The 24,664-nt window shown below is 43.9% G+C and overlaps 1 protein-coding gene across 8 annotated transcripts in view; it reads left to right on the plus strand.

Moving 5' to 3' along the window:
- The window catches only part of rnf220a (ring finger protein 220a), a 151,667-nt gene extending 130,733 nt beyond the window's left edge, over window positions 1–20,934 (plus strand). For 4 of the 8 annotated variants that reach the window (XM_075483789.1, XM_075483790.1, XM_075483787.1 and 1 more), the window contains exons 8-14: window positions 4,261–4,453; window positions 4,556–4,611; window positions 5,085–5,196; window positions 10,678–10,789; window positions 13,995–14,189; window positions 14,611–14,685; window positions 19,165–20,934. In XM_075483789.1, coding sequence (XP_075339904.1) covers window positions 4,261–4,453; window positions 4,556–4,611; window positions 5,085–5,196; window positions 10,678–10,789; window positions 13,995–14,189; window positions 14,611–14,685; window positions 19,165–19,236 — 815 coding nt within the window. In that variant the 3' untranslated portion in view covers window positions 19,237–20,934. The remainder of the gene's footprint in view (window positions 1–4,260; window positions 4,454–4,555; window positions 4,612–5,084; window positions 5,197–10,677; window positions 10,790–13,994; window positions 14,190–14,610; window positions 14,686–19,164) is intronic. The other 4 variants (XM_075483793.1, XM_075483791.1, XM_075483792.1 and 1 more) reach the window with 1 other exon arrangement.
- Window positions 20,935–24,664: the final 3,730 nt, after the last annotated feature.

Here is a 24,664-nt window from a genome sequence, read left to right on the forward strand (position 1 = left end):
CCGTGTGACTCTTGAGGATGAAATGTGTAGTTAACATGTTAAAGAGGCCACGATATACAGGAGATGGGTGTGCTAATGAGACAGACCAAGACTGATGTAGAGGAGTAAGTATGCGTGTGTATTGATTCATCGTATATGGCAGAGAAAAGGAGGGACTGCTCAGTGAGATGAAAGGGGAATGATACTGAAAAATAGATAAATAAACAACTGTCAAGAGAAAGAAAAGAAGTGACAACCAAATGGGTTAGGAACGCGTAAGATATAAGATCATAAAAGAAGGAGTGATTGCACGTGAGGGAGGGGAAAAAGTGAAAAGAGGAGGGGTAAAGAGAAAGAAAGGTAAGGAGAAAAAAGTGGGGGAGGGGGGGCATGGGTGCATAATGTGAGTGAAAGGCAGTTAGAGTGAGGCTGACCTTTCCCTGGCCAGATTAGATTGGCCTGCCAAGACTGCTTAGAGGGACAGATAGAAGTACCAGGATCGCCCACATTCAGAGCAAACAGGCCACACCAGCCGTCGCACTAAACACATCGGCGGCGTGTAGACGCACACATCAGCTCATGTGACACCCAGGGTGTAATTTCAGCTGAAAGAATTGCTGCTGTGATACGGCAAAATATCCAGATTGTTCAGAATATTTCAAAAATCCAGTTTTCCACTAACCGTGCGCTGTATCGTACATAGTAAATATGGCCTCTTATTACCCCCCATGAGAAGAGGCCATGCTGAAACCTGCGAAGGGAGATGATCATTTAGAGTAAGATATCATTTTCACATTTTCATTATCCACTCGTCAATCCTTTGAGCTCGAGGTCTTTGTGGGTCAACTTAATTCAGACAGATTAGGCTGAAGCAATAGCTTAATTAAAGTTAATCAGACTGCTGTCATGCGCAGGAGGGAAATTGGTTTATTAAGCCAAATATGTTTACCAAATATATTCTTTGGGAGATCAGTGTACATGAAAGACGTTAATTTGTCAGAAGATGCTGTGGTTATACAAATCAGGATTTTATTAGAGCAGAGCTACAGTCTGGAAATGCTTTGAGTGGACACGGAGCATTCAAGGGCTCGTGTTTAATCACAATATCTGCGTGTTTAGCCATCTGAGAAAAGAAACGGGCAAATGTGTGAATGAGTGCAGCTTCATTGGGTTATATCAAGTTGCATTGAGGACCAACACAGATGGAAGTTTTGGAGCACGTGCAGAAGAGCCAGGCATTTGAGTCTCATTGAGCGTAAACATCCTGGAGTGAAGCTCGATTTTTGTACAACTGCAGTTAGATTAAAATGCTTACGTGCATTTTAAAAGTAAACAAAATGTTGTTTTTGTTTTGGTTCCCCAAGTGTCACGTAAAAAAATTGGAGGAAATGCATCGCTTTAAATGAATCAGTTCTGAACCACATGATCGTTAGTGTGATCAGTTGATTAGATTATACCCCGACCACCACTGTTACAGCCTCTACAATCCACCGCTTCTTTACACACACACACACACACACACACACACACACACCATAGTCCATTAGTGGTTTGGAGTTCGTCTCCCTTTCATCTAAGTGGCCACTCATTCAGAACAGGTGAATGAGCATTATGGGAAACATAGGATCCAGTGCTTTTGCAGCATGACTTATACTCAACACTGGAATGTGTTTGCCTCACATGGATCATGAACCCCCCCCGAAAAAAATCCCACTTCTGACCCCCTTGTATTAACGACAGGTTGAGCTTAGTGTTATCTGATCTGTAAGGGGTCATTCATACATACAATCTTTTTTGATCACAAAAAAAAACTTCAGCCACCATAAAAACTGCTCAGCATTGGTGGCGCATTCTGATCACAGTGGCTTTTACTTGTCATCACCCTCCTGACCCATCTCTGCTGCTTCTCTAGAGTTTGACTGAATTACAGAGTGAGGTGGAGGAAAAATCTGCGGCTGATGCTTATACATCCGAAAATCCTCGGAGACGAGTCCAAACGGCTGACGTGCACTCTGACAGGGAGACCACAGAGCTGTGAGATGCAGCAGTGCACTGAGAACAACTGTTAGAAAAAGTGTAGTATTGATAGTCACACACAGCGGGACAGGCGGGTTAGATAAGAAGGGTGTCGACTCTTGTCTGGTCCCCCACAGCAATCGCATGCAGCACACTAGTCCAGCCGAGAGCTTGTAGAAATTGGAATAGGTGTAAATAAGATGGCTGTCAGGCCTGTCATTGGCAGACACTCACAGACAGCTTCCGTCACAACACACACACACACACACACACACGGTTCGAGCAGTCAGGGTGGAAGTGACATACACTCCTGAACACAAACACACACCTACCTACCTTTACCTGGTAGATAGACATGGTTTAAGTGACAGGAAGACAGGCTCAGGTGTGTGTGTGCGTGCGCGCACACACGCACCCTTTCAAGGGGCTGGAGAGACGGGCCCTAAGTGACAGAGGGACAGACAGTCTCAAACAAACACTGAGGAGACATCTCTAAGTGACGGACACACACACACGGCCAACTCGGTGGTTAAGTGGAGCTGAAGGGAGCAGTCAGGCAGTGGTAAGGGTTTGTCTGAGCGTTCATCACTCGGTTTATAGAACTGTCATTCACACACACACACACACACACACATTTCCCTTCTCTCTCAAAGGCTGATGGGTAAAGTGTCAGTCTCCATCAGTTCACCCCAATGTGCGAAGGCTGGCTCTCTGTTCTCCGACCACATTTCACTCCTTTTTTCATCTGTCCTCGGGTTATTTAAAAATCCTTAATTTGGTTTGGACAGCAGCTTTTTTTTAACATTCTCAAGTGACACTGTTTTAAAAAAAAAAAAAAAAGTCAGTCGAGTTCTGAGTGGGCTGTTTCTTCCCTGCTGTGCAGGTTTACTTTTATTCAACCACATCTTGCCGTAATTTGTGAACATCGATGGCTTTTAAAACCCGTGACACCAGTAACCTCTGACTGGGGAGCAGATACGGATAATGGGACAGGACTGCACTTCAATCATAAAGAATAAAGCGCCCGACAGCTTTTGTCTCTTACAAATCCAGTGCTTTGATTTTTCAACTAATCTAGTGTATACAGTACTGCGTACAAGTCACTCCTCATATATTTGTATTTAGCTTCAAAGAAACAACATGTTCTTGTAATCATTTAAAGTGGTCTTGAGCAACAGGCTTTCTGAAGGTCTTCCAGAGTTTTCCTTTGGACACTGGCTGCTTTTTCATCATTTTCAGTCTATCTAACAACCTAACTGGCCTATGAATCATTCAAATATAAAAAAAATACTCCCTAGCTCCAAATATAAACCAGATAAATTGTATCTATCTATTACAGGCAGCCTGTCACAAAGACACATATTTTTTTTCCCCCCATTTCTTTAGTCGCATCCACAAAAATAACACAGTTTGACAGACAAAAAGTAAAGATGTTTGTTGAAAAATTGACATGTCTTAGCATGGTGTGGAGTGAAAAGCTGGACAAGTGAAAGGCAAAAGAAGAAGTGTCAGGCCTGACTATCTACAGCAGATGGACAGTATCTGAAAGTGATGTCCTTAAGAAGCAGGAAGAAAAAAAAGTCCTTCAAAGGCTGGACACAGCACCACAGAGATGCATCTGGACCTTCAGCTGATCCATCTACTGTTCACCGAAGCCTCGTCAGAAATGGTCTCCATGGAAGGGAGGCTGTCAAGAAGCCGTTCTTAAGGAAGGGAAACCGGGAGGAAAGGCTGAGATATGCCAAATGACACTAGAAGTGGACTGAAAATCAGTGGCAGCAGGTCTTATGGAGGGATGAATCCTCCCCAGAGCCCGGACCTCAACATTACTGAAGCAGTGTGGGATCATGTTGACAGAGAATGGAACAAAAGGCAGCCCACATCCAAAGAAGAGCTTTGGAATGTCCTTCAAGAAGCCTGGAGAACTATTCCTGAAGACGACTTAAAGAAATGATAAAAAGCTTTAATATAATATTGATTTTCAAGCTCTTAGAGTCTACAAACTCAGTTTTTCCCTTGTATACCTTATAAATATGTTTGTTTTCAAGTTTAAATAAATCACTGCACCTATTTCCTGTTTTTCTGTCAACACATAAACAATGAGGGGTCGCTTAAGACTTTTTCCACAGCACTTAAGTGACTGATAATAAGTATTAAAAGAGAAAAAAAAAAGGTTTTTCAAAATAGGGGAGTGCAAATGCTCGCTGACAGTTGGCTTCCTTTAAGCCAAAGCAATGCTTAGAATTGTCCCTTCTCTGTCCGCAGGAACAGGTTTTGCCACATGTAGTATTAAAGAAAGCGCAGCGGACAGCGACGCCGACCTCGATGTGGACGGAGACGACACCTTGGAGTACGGCAAAGCCCAGTACACCGAGGCCGACATCATCCCCTGCTCCGGTGCCGGAGAGGACCAAGGAGAAGCCCGGGAGAGGGAGGCGCTGCGGGGAGCCGTGCTCAAGTATGGCTGCTCATCACCTTCTGGCAGAACAGTGCAGTTTGCACAATGCAAAGCACCTTTGAGCCAGTCGCTCTCACTGACACTCGTGTCTTTTTGTCACAGCGGCGGAATGCCTTCTAACCGAATAACGCCTGAATTCTCCAAATGGGCCAGCGATGGTAAGTACGACGCACTGCTCAGACGAGATAATGCACCGCTGGTCTTTTTTATGAAGACGGTGTAATCGACTATTTCTTTTCCAGATATCAAAGTTGTGGTGTGTGCTTGTTGAAAATAAGTATTCTGGAAGCATGCACTGTCAGTTTCAGAGACTTTGAACTATTCTTTAACAATGAATCACAGGAAATGCAACTGTTTTTATTTTTTTTTGTGGAAGGACTTTGATATTGAAGCCTTGGAAGGAGGAGGGCAAAATGAGCGCACGTCTCTGTCATTTAGCACTCGGCTTACCGTGTTTCACACAAAGGTGTGATCAGCTGAGCCGCAGATTTAGTTCACTGTGTCTCAGAGTAGCTGAAAAGAGCTCAGTGCTCTGGACCTGAAGAAGGAGACGTCCTCACTGATTTGACAACATGTAACTGCGAATGGTTGGGAGCTCAGAATGACCCGTGTCACCTGCTTGTGTCCGCAGAGATGCCTTCTACGAGCAATGGAGAGAGCAGCAAGACAGACCCCAGCGCTCCTTCGTCTTCCTCCTCTTCCTCCTGCGTCCCACGCACCTGTAAAAACAGCGAGATCGAAAAGTAGGTGACAGAGAGAAAGTCGCACAAACACACACACACACACACACACACACACACGTCACTATCTATGTGTGAATTAGTTGAAATAAAAGAAATCTCCTCCGGGCCTCCTGCTGCAGCGTCGCTGCCTCCCACTCCGATTCTTTGACTTTTTACTGGCTTGGTTGCAGGAACTGAGAGTGTTTGCGGAGTGTCATCATCACTGTTCTAGTTTGTGACTAAGATGAGAAGACGTTGACTGTGTGGGCGGGGCTTTCAGGGGACGATGATGGTTCATTACTGCAAACATGTACAGCTGCTTTAAACTGTCTCACGTCTGTCCGAGGCTGTCAATGATAGATGGAGAGAAATGCATCTTAAGAGTCGGCATTTATAGTATTAAAATATCCAAAATGAAAAGGATGGGTTCTCCCAAACCTTTGCAGACAGCAGCAGTGTTTGATCTAAATTTCTCCTCCGAGTGTCCCCTCAGTCGGACTTTTTGTGTGGCAGAAATGTTGGTGTGTGCTGCAACATGATGTTCTAGCTGAGGCTTTAGTGGCCACCTGGAGCAGAACATGCCTTAATCTAAGTATCCATTTAAAGGAAGCCAAGTAGAAGCTGAATGATTGCATTGGAACAAGCAGTCAGCTGCCTGGCTGGAACAATTCCCTGCCTCACTTCTCTCCGCTTGCTATAAATGCACGTATTTGTGGAGCTTCTGTGCCCTCCCGTCCTCAAATGAAAATGAGATTTGTCTCCTTTTGTTACATTGATACATTGTGCATATGTGTGTGTGTGTGTGTGTGTGTGTGTGTGTGTCTGTGTGTGTGTGGGGTGCTTTGCACAGGGTAGCCTTAGTGAAATGTCTCTCTGTCTCTGATCCCAGATGGGTAATGATCTGGCCGCCTCCCGGGGCGTCCTCGTTCGCCTGCTCATTCCCCTGCAAGATAAATGAGCTCTTTCTGTCTCTCTCCCTCTTACACACACACACACACACACATACACATACATATACGCATACAACGCCTGAGACGCTCTTTCCCCTCCAAGATAAATGGCCCCTCCAATGCCGCCAATGCGATTGCTGCCAAATTTGGTGCTCCAGCTGGAACAATGCTGAGTGATTTCCATGTGGTTTCTGCAAATAATTGAATCTGTCCTCAATTTGGAAGTGATGAAGCTAGATTTCTGCCCCCCTTTTACACACACCCACCCACCCACCCACATTCTACCATTTCTTCTCTCATTCTTAGCTTTGTTTCACGACCGCTGTGCTGCATTTCACAGTCTTCTTCTCTTCCATCTCTTTTCTATTCTTTTTTGTCGTCTCTTCCTCCGTCTCAATTCCTCTCACTCACAAGATTTCCCTGAACCTCAGCCGCCGTTTGCTGTCAGAGACCCCCACACACAGAAACACACACACACACACACACACACACTTATACACACACACGGGGCAGGCAGGGAGAAATCAATAGTGACTTAAATGTTTTATCATGGTGTGTCAGTGTAGTTAAGGCCTCTGTTAACAGGGCGCAGCACAGAATGGTGCTCTAAAGGGATTCCAGGCTGCTGTTTTTTTTGCGGCACATACATGCGAGAGCTTTATTTCCCTACATGGAACAACACGACGTTGGACCAGAATAGCATTTAAGATTAATTGCTGTTTAATTTGACCAATTCTGTGCTCCCGTGCTGAGTGAGAAGCTGAACGAGGCCAAAATGTAGAGAGACAGCAGATGAAGACGCGGAGCTGATTGAGATAGATGGTAGAGCTCCTCAGCTCACACACACACACGCACTAATGAAATGAGAAATAGCCCGGCACACGTTGGGGACAGAGGCGCTAAATAGAGGGGAGGCAGAGCCATCTATCTGTCTCTGTTGGGCGTACTTGCTTGCTTTTTGCCACAGGGATGACTGGAAATGGAAATGCGCTTTCTTTCTGCGATGCACACACCGTGCAGAAGGCCTTCTGGGGCGACTTGGAGCGGTGATATGCTGTGGAAAGTTTAAGAAATTTTATGATATCAGGTAACTTTAGACCAAGGCCGCAGAATGAATTCAGAACAGGCCAGAGCCTTCGTCCCAGTGTGCTCACAAAAGCTCATAACTTACGCTCAAACGCAGCCGTGGAGCAAATGTTGCGCGGCAGCAAGCGTTCACGCTGTTGTACTGAAAAACACGTTTAACAGTAGCAGTCATTTTGTGTGACACTGGTTGGGGTTCGGAAGTTTTCCCGTTATGATTCAGGTTGGTAAAACTCGGCTCTGAGACTAAGAAGATTCACATGGTGCCAGTTATATCTTCATGCCTCCGTTTATTGAGAGAGATTAATGGACAAGACATGAAGCTGGCAAAATTCCCACTTTTGGTCCTCACTCAGTTACCCCTTGCCCAGTAAATTTGCAAACAAAGGGAAGCAAATTAGATGCATAATTAGTTGTTGATAATGAACAAGAAATCCAAACTTGAGGAAAAGCCAAAATGAAAATTGAACTTGGCCAAAGGTTCTTTGTTAGAGAAAGAAGCTCCTCTCTCTGCCATTTCAAATGTTTTTCCAGTTAAAAATCTGGTAGAGGAGCTCAGGTTGTCTGTAGTTGAATGATCCTGTTGACTGAATCACAGTGCGTACAGGACATAGCAGAAATGTGTTAAATCTCTTGGTTGACATCTCTTTCCTGATCGGAGTCTCTAATACACGTGACAACTTGACCTAAAGATTCAATCCAAGCGGAAGTCATCGAATTCCCAACCAACAGCCATCTAACATGTGCGACACACCTTCCCATTGTTTTACCGCTTCCAGTAGCTGCTTTCATTCAGCCGAGTCAGCACGTTACAGTGCGCATGTGTCTGAAGGCCTGAGGAAGACTCCAGGCATGGGCACGGGCACACCAGTGTTGCATCAGGTCTTTGTGGGATAAATGACGGGTAAATTAGGTCAGTCTTTTCATGAGACTTCCTTTTATTGAAATCCTCTGACACACTGACCAACGCGTTCATTATTTTTGTTCCCAAGAACATTTAAACATTTCAGTTTCTTGCCCAGGTTTGAGCCATTTTCCTGTTTCTCTGACTACGTGGCATGTTGCCAGAGGAAGATGAGTGTTCCGGTTTTGGCTCAAAGACTAAAAAAGTTTTGAAAACCCCAGTGGGTGTTTAAATCAGCGGCTTACACAAAGAGCACTAATTCTAAGGTCTTCAGTCGCTTTTCAGCCATACCCAGAGTTGTCTTTCCTTTGCTTGGCCCTGTTAATTCTCCTCAACTAAATATCTTCCCCTCCTCCATTCTTTCCTTCCCCTGTCGGCATTTTAAACATCTTTTTTTTTTGCTATAAGTTGCCGACAGATCAGAAAAAAGTGAGCTCCGTTGAGAAAAAAATAACTGAAAAAATGAATTTTCTTGCCCTCTGTCTTTAAATGACTGCGGACGAGGCAAATAGAGTCCTTAGCAGAGTTTTTTTTTTTTTTTGTGTGTGTGTGACCGAGCCACAGAGGGATTTACTAGAGCTGTTAAATGAAAGACACTCCGTTGTTTGAGGGACAGTCTTTGTCCAGCTTTGTCCAGCCCAGGGTCCAATGCTGCTTTATAAGCTAGCAGGCTAATCAAGGCTAAATGGCTTTTTACAAGCTCAGGACTAATAAGAGGAGAGGGTAAAGCAGTTTATAGGGCGGGGAGGGGGAGAGCCCGGCTCGGTCTTTATAGACACGGGAGGATGACGGGGTTACAGGGAGGAGCAGGTGCAGGGACGCTTTCCCCAAAGATGGAGGATAGGAAATTGCATCAGCTGCTACAGTTGTGGTAGCAGAGTGAGTTTTTGTTTAAAAGTAGCAGGTGGAATCCAAACGATTGCATTGCCGCACAACATTCAACCACCTTTTAAGCTTGAGGGGGAAAAAAGGAGTTCTGACTGTTGGAGTGGACCAATCCACTATAAGGAAGTAAAGGGGGGATCCCTTTTTTCTTTTTTAAACTTTCAACCCATTTTTCCCCCCTTCGATAATAAGAATGGGTACCTCCATGCATTTTACTGAATCATTTATTTTAACATGGTCAGATTTAACAACTCGACTCACGGTGTAAAGTGTCGGGCAAACGGAAAAGATTCATCGTCATCTTCAGTTTGAAAATGGAACTTATTTTAAAAAGTTTGTCCTGAGTCGAATACATATGACTGCAGCTGCTGCACGAGCAAAAACTGTTTCACAGAAAGTCCATCCTCTCCCCTTTAGCTGTTCCTTTCTGCTGTTTGAGGATGCAGCAAATTAAATCTTCGACCACACACACACACACACGCACACGCAGCCACTTAGTGCTCTCTTATACTCTCACACTCCCTCCTTTTCTCACCGCTTCTCCTTCCCCAGCCAGATCAATACCATAGATCAGCAAGCTATCAGGCTGCAAAATGAGCACATCACCATAAATACACACACTCCTTTAACACACGTACACACATACTACTATTGCATCTTGCCAGGGAACGAGCGGAGCGCTACAATAAACATCAGCTGGCGCGTGTGGTCTCGTCTCTCTGCACCGAACTCTCATCAACGTTGTGGTCTGTGCGTCGTTGGTATTGATTCGGTTATGGCTGCTTCATATGCTGTTGGACAGTGTTAAATGCACATTTCCAGTTATCATGCAACGCATTAGTCACAGGCTGCTGGAAGACGGGAAGAAAGGAAGGATGCTGGATGGAATACAAGACACCTAGAGGAGTGAGATGGAGTACGGAAATGTGAAGATGAACACAGGGAAGTGGATATGGAAATTCAATGAGAAAATACTTTATCCCAAAGAGAAATTATATAGGGAACATGCAGGGGACACGAGAGATTTAAAGTTGGGAACTGGCTTGATCGAAGGAGTGATTAGGTGGGTGGAGTCTGAGAGGAAGTTTATCTCAGGTGAAGCTGTAAATGTGGTAAAAACGGCCCGTGGAGGACGCAGTCGGGTAAATAAGGACGCCATGTTCATTGGATGCAGAGGAAGAGGACAGAAGGATTTTAATACTCAAAGTTGTCTGATAAGATACGGAGAGAAAAGGTTCAACAGTGTGGTGTTTAGTACGTGTTGAATAAAAAGAGAGAAAGCCGGGGCCAAAATCAGGTGGCGCTGCATGTGTGGAGAAACGATGATACGCTTTTACATCAGTTGCCCTTTCTAATAATTTAAAAAAAAAAAAAGAAAAAAAGCCATCTGTAGTGCCTCAGACTTTGGGTTGCGATGCATCTTTTAGAGGTGGCGGGAGCTCTAATGTGAGACCTCCCAGTAAAAGAAGCTCAGTTTGCCAATGTTAGGCTGACTATGTTGGAATGAAGATGGAAACTAGTGAGCAAAGCCGCCCGAAGATGAAATTCCCAGCAGATAATCTGAAAAGTGTTTTTTGGAGGTATTTTGTTGTAGTAATTAGTAATGGACTGACTTTTTCAGTGGCTGTTGTTATGAAAGCAATCCTAAAATCCTTATCATTTTCCCATCTTTTGCTAAAGGGTGACGGAGGAGGAGTCCACGGCTACCACTATGGAGGCCCTGAAGGCCCGAATCAGAGAGCTGGAGAAGCAGATACTGCGAGGAGACCGATACAAGTGTCTCATTTGCATGGTGAGTATAACATTCATATGAATGGCGTCTGTCTGTCCATGCGTCAACCCTTAACGGGAGCATCCTGCATTTGTGCAAGAGTACAGCATATAGCCTTTCTTCAACTTCAACTATTTACCACGAACAAGCCGTGGTCTAAGAATTGTTTCGATTGGTTTTGGTTTTTGGTATTTGTTTTTAATAGTAATTTCCTCATAACTTCGAGGAAATTTCAAATTGGATAAAGCTCTTTTGCTCTGTTTGAGCTAAATTAGGAGTGCCTTCCTTTTATCCTTACAGCAAACTGATGCTGGCGGATATTCTGCTGTCGTTTTGGGAAGAGCGGCAGGTTTAACCTGTCCACAAATTGACACAATCCCCACTACTCTGCCTTTTGCCCACTTTTGTTTTGCTCTTCAGGCACGAATCCATCAGTGTTATTGTTCCTCTGCTGTACTGTATGCTGGATTCTGTTGCTGCATAAGAGTGTGCATCGGAGCTATGAGAATCTCATGTGCTCCCTTTGTGAAACTCCATCTGTGTGCGCTGGTGCTGGTTGTGTTCTTGTTGTGTGATGGCGGTTGTGGCTCTTTGCATGGCTTTGCTAGTTGACTGGATTGTCTGCCGGCATGAATGGTCCACTGCAAAAATTCCCGCGAGCTGTTTTTCACCAAAGCTGTTCCAGTGCTGGTTGAAGGCCGGTATTGGTGCCAGTTCTAAGTTGGTTTGATAAAGAACCAGTGGCAAGCTGATTTGGTTTTCCACAGCCGGGAGTCGCCACATGCGCTCATGTTCCTCCACTGCTGCTTCCACTTCACAGCCATGCTGAAGCTCAGTTTTTTTTTTTTTTTTTTTTAAGAGTAAAAGCTCTACTATCTCAGGAGTTTTAAACGTGGTGGTCACAACCTTTTGGTTAGTCTGATTGCTCTCTACAACCTAAGCACCGCTTTTTGCTCTGGCCTCGCAGAGTCGTTGCTGCTGTAGCACCAACCGGTTCTGAGTCTAAACAGCACTGGAACCGCTTGGGTCAAAAAAAACCCTCAAACATTTGATTTAAAGCAAGCGCTTCATGTACTGATCAACAGATATTCAACTTCTTTGATCTGTACCCATGACTTTGCGGTACCTGATGACGGCTGAGCATAAAATGGCAGCAGGTGAAGTGAAAAGACTCTCCTGTGCTTCATAGCTCGTTTTGATTGATCAGCTCACAGATCGATGAGATAAGCGACATCTCGTTCACCGACAGTATCACACAGAACGAGGGACATTCATGCTCATCAGACGTGCAGTTGTACTTAAATCTCCCCATCAGCATTTGTGTTCCCCACTTTTCTAAGTACCTTCAAGTGGACAGTGCAGCGTCGGCATCCTGGGTTTGTGCCGTGTGTATGTTTGTGTGTTTGTGTACGTGTGTAAAGCGGGTAATTACCAACGCCTGTGCTTCCTAAAGGTCGCCGGGTGCCTGGGGTGACACGGAGGGCAAGGCACAGCGATCGATCACTCACTGCCCAACGGACACATGGCTCTTCTCTGCTCATCCGTCACTGTCCCTTATCTCTCACACACACACACACACACACACCGAGGCATACGGAGAAACACAATATGTGTACACACTCGGACGTCTTCCATCTAATCTGTCTCCGTCTGTCTTTGAGTTGTCTCTGCGACCCCCTTCCTGTCACTTTGTCGGATCTAAAAGTCATCAGATTACTCTCGCTTGTTGGTAAGAGGGGGCCCGTTTTGAAGTAGGTGGCGATTTGCACTGCAGCCTCCGAGTACACGCCGAACACTTGTAGCAGCGCTGAGACCTGTGACAAGGACACATTGAGAAACACCACTCCTCTCAAGTTCAAAGCGATTTCCCTTTTTACGCTCCTTGCTTGTGTCTCGTTGACGCTCAGGGTTTTCAGTAGGTATCTACCACCATCTACTGGTCAATTTAGGAAGTGCAATGCAATGTTGACGTCAAGATTTCTGTAAGGAGTGAAGTCAATAGTGACAGCTAGTTTATTTTTTCAGTGAACACAAAATCATATGTAGGTCATACAAGACCTTAGAGGTAGCTTACTAGAGTAACCGGGGGTTACAAGAACAACAGTTTAAGAAATTCAGTGCTGTGCAAAAGTCCTGATCCGCCCCTTCTTTCTTTATATATTCTCTAAAAACCAGAAAAAGATGCAGTGAGACGTAAATAAAAGTGAAGTTTAGAAGAAAAATACTGAAATTGTACAATTCTGAGAAGCTTAGCAAGCCAATATTTGGTCTGAGCTCCTTTATGCTCCAACACAGCCTGAACCCTCTTAGAAAGGTTTTCTATAATTTCTCTACATAGTCTTCAGGAACAGTTCTCCAGGCTTCTTGAAGGACTGCCTTTTGTTCCGTTCTATGTCAAGATGACCCCACACTACTCCTGGGAGGATTCATCCCTCCATAAGTCCTGTTGCCACTGATTTTCAGTCCCCTTCTTGTGTCGTTTGGCATACCTCAGCCTCTTCTCCCCGTTTCCCAGACATTCCAATTTTCTAAGCCAATATCTCTTTGGGAATCATCTTCTTGGCGCATAACTACTATTTAATGGCTGGGAAACTGTCATCGTTGGCATTTTTATTAGATGTAACTAACAAATTATGCGTTTCTGTGACAGGCTGGTAGAAACGAAGCACCTAAAGATGCAATTTAAAATTGGTTCTCGAAGTCGTCTGTTACATGAAGACACATCGCTGGTTCACCCCTTGAGTTAGCTCAGATTTAAAAGGCAAAAGAAACTCAAATAATTCCACTGACAATGTTCAGGTTCAAAAACTGGACTGAAAATAAGTGAATAAAGCATTGATGTCCGAAGATCTCAGAAAACCTGTGGAAGGTAGCATTGTTCGGGACCGCTTGAGCACTGAAGAGGGGCCAACTTTTCTGCCCATTACGCACTCATCAGTTTATCAGAAAGTGTGCTGACCTGAATGAATGCAGTCCTCGTCAGACACAGTTAGCATGTATCACAGCATTTAACGTTTATGTTGGAACCAGTCAGACATTTTTTAGTACTTTACGTCGTACCTCAGTGTCCAGCACAGTCACCCCGACATCTGTTAGTGTTGGTCTGTGTGTGTGTGGTGTTTGTCGCACTTTGGTGTTTGTGTGTGTGCGATCAGTACGGCTCTGTGATTAGCTGCCACCTTTCGTTCCCCCCTCTCCCCCCCCACTTCCCCCCCTCCTTTCGCAGAGAAAGCCTGCTATCCGATCAGGCGCAGAGATCAAGAGCATAGGGGCGTGGCCAGGGTCCCGGCCACTGGCCAATGAGGTCGGAGAGAGGCACCCTAAGTCCCTCCCCCTCGGCTTGTACTGCCTGTACAGGGGCCTTGTGATTGGTGGCTACGGCAGCAGCATAAAGAGGCTCCTCCCGCAGCCCCTACGGAGGGTAAGGCACTCCCTCCTTCCCTCCTCCACCCGTCTTCCTCCCTTTAACCCCGCCATTCCCCCCGTCATCTCTTCGTTCTTTTTCACGAGGAAAAGAAATTGTCACTCCTTCACGGCTTGACCCTGCATTCTCCCCCCCTCGTGCCCGCCTTCTTCCATCTCTGGTCGTTGCTTGCCCGGTGTCTTGCCAGTCTGTGTGTGGTTGTGTGGCCTGCAGGATGCTGGTTCTGTGGCTCCCTATTGTGCTGCCTTGCTCAGTGGTTTCATGGCTGATGGCTGTGTCCTTCCTTAGATTGTGGTCTGATGTTGTGGAGTGGACAGGGAACGTACAATGTTGAAACTCTGTTAATAACCGGCATGTGTGTGTCCTGTGAATCTGGTGGAATTGAACTTTTTTTTTTCTTGTGTTTGTTTTTTTTTAGGATTCCTACACGATGCCGCTCACCTCCATTCAATGCTGGCACGTCCATTGTGAAGAGTGCTGGCTCAGGACTCTGGTATGCTCAAACTGGAACACACGCAAACACACTCTCACTAACTCCTCTTTTCTGCAGGGCAGCTCCTCGCGATATGCAGATATTGCTGCCTCATTTCATAGTCAGTGAGTTTCTCAATGTACTCGTGCCCCGTGGGGAGAAACTAAAAAGGAATATTCCCCAAATGACCTGTTCTCTCGCTGCACACACAGTTCAGGCAGTGCAAACACTTACAGTCTCAGTAGAGGAAAAGCGTGGATGGAATGGTCCCCAATAGGCTACTTAAAATGTTGGAATAAAGTGGTCAACGCTAATTTCCAATGTTTTCTGCAAAGTGCCGCAGGTCTACGCACACACACCTCTGTGATTTTTGTTGGTTATTAGTTAGTCTAATATATTCAGTAGAGTGTAATTAGCTTGTGCTAATGTGGTAAATGGAGCGCAGAAATAAACCATGCTCCCTTCTGCTGGGAGGATAAACAGTCTACTCATTGGCTCGCTCTCTGATTTCTCTGCTATTATCTTATCTACCCGACTCGCAGTTTTTCTTGTTTAACTGCTTGTCTCCCAATTCCCTCAAGCCCCCTCTTACCACCTGGGATATTAGTTGCCAATTTGTACTGACCAGGAAAGGAAATCGCCGAGAGTTGCACACCCAGAATTAAAAATATATAATTCAAGTCTAAGTTTTAGGATTGTTGTCAGGGTATATGTCAGCATATAATTACAGAAACGATATCCAAACACGGGGAGGAAATGTTACGCGTGCACACTCAGATTGAAGTTGTCTTAACGCACAAATCAGGAACTGCTGTAGGAGTTCATCCGTCTTTCCGTTTTTTTCTTCAGCCCCGATTATTTAGTGGTTACGACCCTGAGGTAAACAATGTATAAGAATAAAAATGTACAAAACAAAGACATTCCCAGTTTCTTCAGCATCTAGCATGATTTTTGATCTGCTTTTTTTATCTCCTTGCATGGATGCAGCCTAGTTTTGTCCAGAGTTACCAAAAGTTTTCACGATCAAACTGTTTTCGAAGCACCCCCGAAATGTAAATCGGACGTGTTTTCTTCGACTGGTTTAAAATAGCCCTTGCCTGAATGGGGAAAAAATAAAATACCTCCGTGGGCATCTACACGAGTCAAATGGAAAGAGATCTAAAGGAATTAGCTTAAATCTTTACCAATATCTGGAATGCGATATCATAGCTGGGAAAACAGCCGTTTCTGTTAGCCAGCTCATTCCGGAAACAGCTGGAAATGCCCGCTTGTCCTATGTGATTTGGTGAAGTTGTTACCGTTCCTCTTAATGCGCATCGTCCTTTTCTTTGGGAAATCAAAACCGTTGTAAACCCAAGTAAAATAAGGCACACGGCTGTCAGGAGCTCTGCCCTTATTCAGCTTTAAGTGGGCATATATTAATCGTAATGATTGTGTGGAACATGTAGTTAATCCAAGATCGATACTGATTCATGAAGGACTTAATTTGAGTACAAACAAAACAGCAGTCGGTGCATGTTTTATGAATTACTCGCACTATGATTCATCATTAAAGAGAAGGCGTTCTTGTTTCCTCTGTGTGTGTGTGTGTGTGTGTGTGTGTGTGTGTGTGTGTGTGCACGCTGCCATCACTGGTCTAATGTATGAGGCATTAAACTTATAGCCTGGAGACAGCTATAAAAGAAGGAGGGCCAGCTTGATGAAAGTAAATGCCGGAGAATCTAGTTAACGCCAGCCCCCTCCTCGCCTCTCCCTGCTGTAATGAGCGAGGCAGCTGGAGCGCAGCATGACAGACACACACCCACTCACGCTTACCGTCCTCACTAAACAAGACTACTGAAAATTGACGGTCATGCGGACAAACGAGGGTAATGCGCCTTCATTTTACCGAGTGAAAAACGACGGGGTTTATAAAACATGTTCCCTGAAAGGTAAAGCGCCTAAAGTGTGTTGCATTTCGGTATTTGTGCTAATGTTTGTATTATAACCCATAACCCCACATCCTAACTGTCATAAAAACTGTTGCTATCTATATCTCATACTGCTTCTTAATGCAGCCAAATTCCCAGTAAAGCTGCTCGCATTCACATATTCTGTTGTTTCTGTTGTCAGACAACAAAATGAGCACAAAGTAGGGCAGAATAGCAGCACTACCATGCTCAACCGGGGTGTTTTTAATGCAGTGAATATCCTAGCCTAGCAAGCCAGACCCGTACAGCAAAAAGCTGTACAGGGGTCTAGTGACGCTGGATAGCAGTGTGGGCGGGATAAACGGTTGTCAAGGACAAGTTGTTAAAGGATAAGACCGGTTTTTTGACATTGGGCCCTTGATTTCACATTATAACATGATGTTCTACTCACCCCTGCTTGTTGTTGGTCATTTGGAGCTGTTCCGAAGATATTCGAGAGGCGTCTGGCTGCTCTCTTGAGATATTCGGCCATGAAACGGTTTCCTATGGGCAAGCTTATACAGGCACAAACTTTGCTGTTTATAATTTATTAATTACTGTACATTAGCACTGATAACGTGGAGGTGCGTCGCTTACTTAAAAAAATCCGGGTTATTGTAATTTTGATTTTTTTGTCGTAAAGTGGGTGTTACTGACGTCCTCGTCGTGCTACTGCCACAGACAGCCCACAGACCTGCTGCCTATTTATTCATTCGGCTAAAATTCAAAATTAGTAACCCGGATTTTTTTAAGTAAGCGACGCACCTCCACGTTATCAGTGCTAGTGTACAGTAATTAATAAATTATAAACAGCATAGTTTGTGCCTGTATAAGCTTGCCCATAGGAAACCGTTTCATGGCCGAATATCTCAAGAGAGCAGCCAGACGCCTCGCGAATATCTTCAGAACAGCTCCAAATGTTCAACAACAAGCAGGGGTGAGTAGAACATCATGTTATAATGTGAAATCAAGGGCCCAATGTCAAAAAACCGGTCTTATCCTTTAAGTTTCCTCTGCATTGAACGCCACGCAATAGGATGGCGCAACAACCAATCAGAGCGTCGTCCCACCAACGGAGCAAGATGGTAAATTAAACTTTTACCGTACCCGGTGAGCAAAACTCCGAAAACGTCCTTTTTTTTTTTTCAAGAAAAACTTAAGCGCAGTTATCTGTTCGTCTCGGAAAGTAAAATGCATATTTAAATCTTCTAGAGTCGCTGCCAAAGCCAAATCGAAAGGCTGTTCGCTGGGCGCAGCCATTGTTTACCTCTCTGGTATTACACACTGAAATGTTGCACCTCTGTCATCACTAGGTAGCCCGGCCTCCGACCCCGCTCCTCACGATTTGATTGGCCCGATTAAGTTTTGATTTTCAGCCTCGCAAAACGACCACAAGTGAGTAGACTAGCCCAGGAGCTAGATTTCTAGGCTAGGAATATCCTGATTTTTTTTCTTTCCCAACCACATCCACTCTCCAGACCTCTGCTTCGTTTGCTTTGCCTGTCTAACAAAAGTTTGGTCATTCTCACCAGCCCACAAGCAGGTCCAACACATGCAGCCAAAATATTGTAATAACTGTGCGGACCGACCACGCGTCCGTACCAGTCTCCATTCAGAAACACCACATACCAAACAAACGAGACGGGGAAAAACAAGGTGAATGCTTGGTTTGAAGAAAGACTCGGCGGGAGAATCGCCTTCATCCACACCTCTCCGATGTACTGTACGCTGATTACGTGCCCGTGCACGGGAGGCGTCGGTGCAGCTGGCCCAATCGGACAGCGTGCACTTCAGAGTCCTAATCAGATACAGAAACGTTGAATTCTCTATTAGTTATGAGAACCGACGATATGAGATAACTAGTTGGTGTAATATCCACCCCTTATTGACTCCAGATGTTTCTAATCTATTTACAAATTTTTCTGACATTTTCTATTTGTTCTGTAACCAGCACACAGTGAAAATGAACAGAAGGAATGCGCCTGCAGCCAGCTGTTCCAGCACTGAACTAACAGGCTGGTGGCGGGGGCTGAACTCTCAGGGGTGGAGGACACTGGTCGAGACCACCCAGTCAGGATCTTGTAACACTGTCGGCCCTGTGTTGCATATTATCGCCTGCTGCTTTACTGCAGATGGCGCGCTATCAAAGCATTGCAGAGGGAGAGGAGGAAGGAAGAGGGCTGCTGGGAAGAGACGGTGTAGAGCCGCGTTGTAGGGGTTGGGGAGAGCCGCCGCAGATGTTGGTAGATCTGTCAAGCATTGGTGAGCTTTAATAGAATTATTACCTCGGAGCCTCCTGCGTCATCTTATCCGCTCGCCACCACAGAAGGGGGAATTTTAGGTCGGCTGCAAATGATTTGTTTTGTTCTCGAGTAACTTACAAGTCATGTTTCCTTCAAATGTCCATTCAGACAAAACGCTGTAAAACTGGTCACTCGTGATGATGTCACCCCTTTGATTTGACGTTTTTTACTTTGGTCTCATTGTACGAGGGATTCAGCTACTGCTGACGAAGATGCCGAGCTAACCATTCGCTTTCTGTTCATCACAGGGGAACAAGAAGCTGTGCCCGCAGTGCAACACCATCACCTCGCCTGGAGACCTGAGGCGTGTCTACTTGTAAAGAGCACAACCCCCTGCCTCTTCATCTCTCCAGCCCGTTCATCTTCTCCCGTCGATCGCCATTTGTTGTTTTGGTTGTGTTTTAGTTCCTCTCGCTCGTGGACTGGGTCAGTAGAGCCGAACCCTTCACGAGCGCTCAGAGACGAGACAGCTGTGTTTGAGACTTCGCCGGCTCTTTGTGGAGGGCAAAGGTGGTTTCAGCGAATGACTGAGCAGCACTCATGGACTCTGGCTGATGGCCTTGTCATTCACTTAGAAAACACAAGAAGAAGAAACGTACAGAGACCTGCCATCTCTGATGGGTAACACCTTTGTTTCCACTGAAGGACTTAAAGCCAATGGAGACCCTCAAAACCCAGCCAAGTCCCGCTGACACCCGACAGCTTCACGCTGCTGATGGACCTGAAAGGAATGTTCTTGCTATAGAATTGATAAACTTCTCTTTGCCCGGCTTCTTCCTGATCCCTTCAGCGGTGCTGGACAGCAGGCGCCACCACAATGACTTGATAAAAAGCTTCTTTGCTTCTTTTTTTTTTTTTTGGTTTTGTTTGTATTGTTTTTTGTTTTTTTTTCTGTTGCTTGTTTCAGAAAGAAAACTATTTAAAAGAAAAAAAAAAGGGATGGGGGGGGCAGTTCACTAAAATTAAGCTTTCAGCCAAACTGAGAATAACCTCAACCTTTCGAAAAGGAGCTCAACATTCGCTCTTCCACTTCTTCTCTTTCCCCAAACCCCGCCCTTTCTCCTTCTTCTTCGTCCCTTCTTTTGTGGTGTTCTAGTGAAGTAAACCAAATTTTTCTCCCCCCTCCAAGATGCAGTGCAAGCACATGTAATATAGTCCTATGTATGTTTACAATGTTGAGTGTAAATGACATAGAGTTCACACACATGTACACACAAACACACATCGCCATCAAAGGACACACACTGAAATATATAAAGTCCTTTTGTGGGAGGAGTTTGGAAAAAATGTTTGAGGGGGAAAAAATGGCTGGAATAAATAGCCTTCTGTATTTTTGAAGAAAAAAAAAGAGTCATTTGAAGATCTGCTGAAGTTTTATTTGACTGTACAGGAATAAAAAAAAAAAAAAAAAAAGTATTAACCACTCAAGACTAGACGGTCGAGATTTAGGTGGTGTCATTTTTCTGCAGAGTGCCCTGAAAAACTATAGATCTGAACATGAAGCACACACTCCGTGTTGGTTTTATCGGATGGAGAGCTTCCCATCGGCCCAAGATTTCCAACAACGGTTGAAATGTTTCTTTGGTTGAAACGTCGTCAAGCCGAGACTCTTCTTTTAACCCCCATTTCCTCTTCCTGTCAGCTGGGGTAACAACATGCTCAGATCATAGTCTAGACACTTTTTTTTTTATTATTTTTTTATTACCCTTACATGTCTCGAAATTGTTTGTTTTTTGTTTTTTTTCTATTCTCATTCTGCAATGCTGCAAAAAAAAAAAAAAGGTCCAAAGGGCAGGTCCTTTCCAAGCTAACAGATGAGTGAAGGCTCTGAAAAACAAAACGGGACACCCAAGGCTGAACTGGCAATCTCCAGAACCCGCAGCATTTCCCCCTTTACAGCAGCAGCATCGGCAGCCAAGGTGGTGGTGTGCTTTGTGTTTGTAAAACTATGTAATCTGTGATGTCTGTATTGTTGTAAGAAATACTGAAAAAAAAAAAAAGTCAAGAAAAATAAAACTTCTCAAAATACTATGGGTGGTCCTCTTCACACAACCTGGGTGGGAAAACAAGACACAGTGAAGGAAAATGGTTCACGTCCACTGAAAGGTGACAACGATGGCTTTAATGCGAGGACACGCTTTGTTCTTTCTCGTGTGCTTTTGAATAGACTTCACGCATCATCACAGCGTCTGTCGTCTTCACTCGCTCGGAGGTACTGATTTTTTTTTTTTTTTTTTTTTTTTTTTTTTTTTTCCCCTGAAGCTGGACATCAGTCATCCCTGCAGTTAAATATAAAAGGATGAAATACTCTCCCTCGATCTTTAGAAAAATTCATTCCTGGAGTCCGTCTCATTAACACAACGGGTAATTCTGGGGCAAAGAAAGCAAGAGTGGGTCACCTCTTAATAAACTAAGTCATTTGCGTTGAACCTTTTATTTTACCTTCTTTACCTTTTGGTTTTAGTTCATTCTGTCGTTACACTTCCTGGTAGGTCAAATACTGGGCTTCAAAATATGATGTGATGGTGCTGCATTCACTTGATTCCCACGAACGTTCTAATTGGAACCTGCCCAAGAGATTTGTGTCAGACCTAATTTGTGTCTTTGTATACCGTATTCTTGGAAATGGTACGTGTCTTTCCCGTTTGTAAACTACAATTGACATGAATTAAATAATTGTAAATATCAATTACTCCCCATTGCTTCTCTTGTTTCACTCCCTCTTCTGCCAGTGTATATGTGCCAGTGAAGCACTCCCCCTCCCTCTGGAATTAGTTTGATATCATGTTTTGTTGTTTTTCCACCGTTCATGTGTAAATCATCTTATTTTTAGTCCACCTCCAGGCTTGATATATGTATATACCATATTTATGGGTTATCTGCGATTTCCAACCTTTCCTTCTCATATTTCTGACTGATTTAACCGACATTATTTGTTTAGCCATAAAACGTTGCGCCACTACATTTACTTTTATTTTATATATACTTTTGGCTGTTTCAGTTGTAAATTCATCATTCAAATTTTATCTTAATTCATGGCTTTGCGCAAGTTTGGTCACTTTCACTGCTTTTATCTTTCAAATGATTTATTTAATACTCGTAGCTAAATAGTGAATTTGGTTAGCTTTCGGCTACATTTAGCTATTTTTGAACTGTGTATTTTGAGCTGTGTCTGCAATTTATCCATTATTTGAAATACTTTGCAACATTTTACTTGATTCTTATAGCTATTTTATCCGTGTTTAGGCACTTATTTTAGTTACAAGTGTATTCATTATCCTTTCATTCATGTTTTTCATGAGCTTTTCAAGGTTTCTGGCCATTTCCATTATTTGTATTCTTTAATCACATAGCTAGGACATTTAGAAACATATTTAGAGCCCATGGAATGCTTTTAGATGCTTTCTGGGTTATCTTTCTTGTTTAAATAACACATTATCACCTTAACCGACACCCGAAGCTTAAGAAAAAGGGAATATGCATGTTTTAGTATCTTTATACTTTAGTATTTTTTTTTTTCCTACACCATTTTCATTCATACGTCACTCTGGTTTCCTATAACGGTCAAATTCACCAGGTAATGATGAGCTAGAACTTTTCAAAGGAGGCTATATTGCTTTTGCTTCGAGGCTGTTCCAACACTAAAAGGGCTCAAGTCTAAACCGGAAGTGGTGAGAAACTAATTTTCTCCATTGTTGTCTACTACTGTAGACAACAAAGCAAGGCTGCTCAATTTCTCCATTGATAAAATAATTTCACAACTCTACAACATAAAAAATCATAAAAAAAACATGTAGAATATAGCATATACTTTGTTATCTACAGTAGATCAACCCTCATCTTACTTTGAAGCTCCCAGCTCCCAGAAGTGACGTCGACGCAGCTATAGCAGCAGAAAAGCTATCAGGCTTGTGTTGATAATAATAAACTCCTGGACTATTTTCAAACTTCCAAATGCATCGTTTTGTGAGTACAGACCATATTTGTACTACTGTAGAAGTTTGGTGTCATGGCATGTGATTTTAGTGTGGTAATTTTGGAGATACTGCCAGGTTCCATTAGCGCTTGTACTAAGCTAGTCGGGATAACTCAGTAACTCAGCTGATGTTCAGCCAATATCGAAAAAACTGCGGGTGGGCTACTTGGCTGGATATCACGGTTCAAATGACCCCAGGTTGAATCTACTCCGGAGTATCACTTTAATCCTACCATTACTTGTCACAATTTCCCCTCTTATGTAGGATTTAAGTGGTTACCACCATGAACTACCTCACTTACCTAGATAAACGTGCCGAGTTTATTCACAAGCCAAGTTTATTAACAGTGCATTTCATACACAAAAATAATGGGAAAATATCTTTAACTTACAGGTTCATCCGCTGCTGAAGCCCCTTGTTGTGTCATGCTTTAAATCACAAGCAATCCAGTAAATATTTACTAGTATAGTATAGTAAATATAGAGTAATATAGAGTCCGCACTGTAGTCAAAGTCAAAATATGTTCTAGTATCACCGGCCGCACTGTTCGTGTATGTATTTTTTGATGTCGTAACTTTTCAATTTGATTTTGACAAATATCAAAACACAACCCATTATAAACACAGATGGACTCATTTTTTAGAGATTGCACATATTTATTTTATGCTCAACTACAACCAAAGACGCACACATTTCCCAAATATGCGCAGATTACTTGCACGGATGCACGTTTCTTTTTGACCGATTTCTTACCCCATAGATCTACACCTGTCGTAGGAGTCACGAAGAATAGTCCGCTGTTATTCGAATCAAGTTTGCTTGACTAATGGATTGTATATTTAATTACTTTGAAGCAATCATAAATAAATATATACATTATACCCCGTAATTATGCTGACATTATTCTATTTGACTTAAATGATACACTAATAAGGTTAATTTGACTCTGTATATAACAAGGTTAATGGGAAGTGTAACCAGCGGCTGACTTGCTACTTTTGGAGCCCCAGGCTCTTGGAAGAAAGCGTGTGTTTTCCGAGACCTTGTAGATATCCTTGTGGAGACAGATGAATGGCTGACATCGCGATTTAGATTGCCAAAAACGCAGCTTGCTAGAGCCACAACTCCAGAGAGGTCCAGGTCCTCACTACCCTTCGATTTTTGTCCATGGGAACCTTTCAGAGGGAGAAACATAAGCCGCTTTCGGACAGACCGTTCTAAGAAAGTAGTTATCAGAACTACCCTCCTCGAATTTCGTTCTGATAACTATCCTTCCCCAGCGGAACTGTTTCAGTCTGCATTCGCACATGAGTCGGGACCTGATAGGGACTTTGCGCCGCGCGCAGCCGTCTGCTTCAGTGACGTGTTAGCCGTTAGCCATTTAGCGCTACATTCAAACTCAAAACAAAACCGGTAAAAGTAAGGAGAGTAGAAAAAACACCACCAAGAAGCTAATATGGAGAGCGGGGGAGGCCACCGTGTTCATGGTCTGCATGATGGTGATATTAATCATGGACGATCACATCAGGCGTCTAATATCGAGGCTGGAAGAGTTCACAGAGAGAGTCAGGAGATACTTTTTCATTTCATGAAGTAAGAAAGGAGAGCAAAGCGCTGCAGACAAAGGAGACAAGTGTAAGTTTAACTTATTAAACACCCGCCGGTTGTGTCAGTGTCTATGAGGAAACATTTCAGCCGTGATAGCATGACATGGGGCGTAGCCACCGACCACCACACACCTCCGTCAGATGCGTTCTATAGAACCATGAAA

This window comes from Odontesthes bonariensis, chromosome 14 (genome assembly GCF_027942865.1).
Source record: "Odontesthes bonariensis isolate fOdoBon6 chromosome 14, fOdoBon6.hap1, whole genome shotgun sequence".
NCBI lineage: Eukaryota > Metazoa > Chordata > Actinopteri > Atheriniformes > Atherinopsidae > Odontesthes > Odontesthes bonariensis.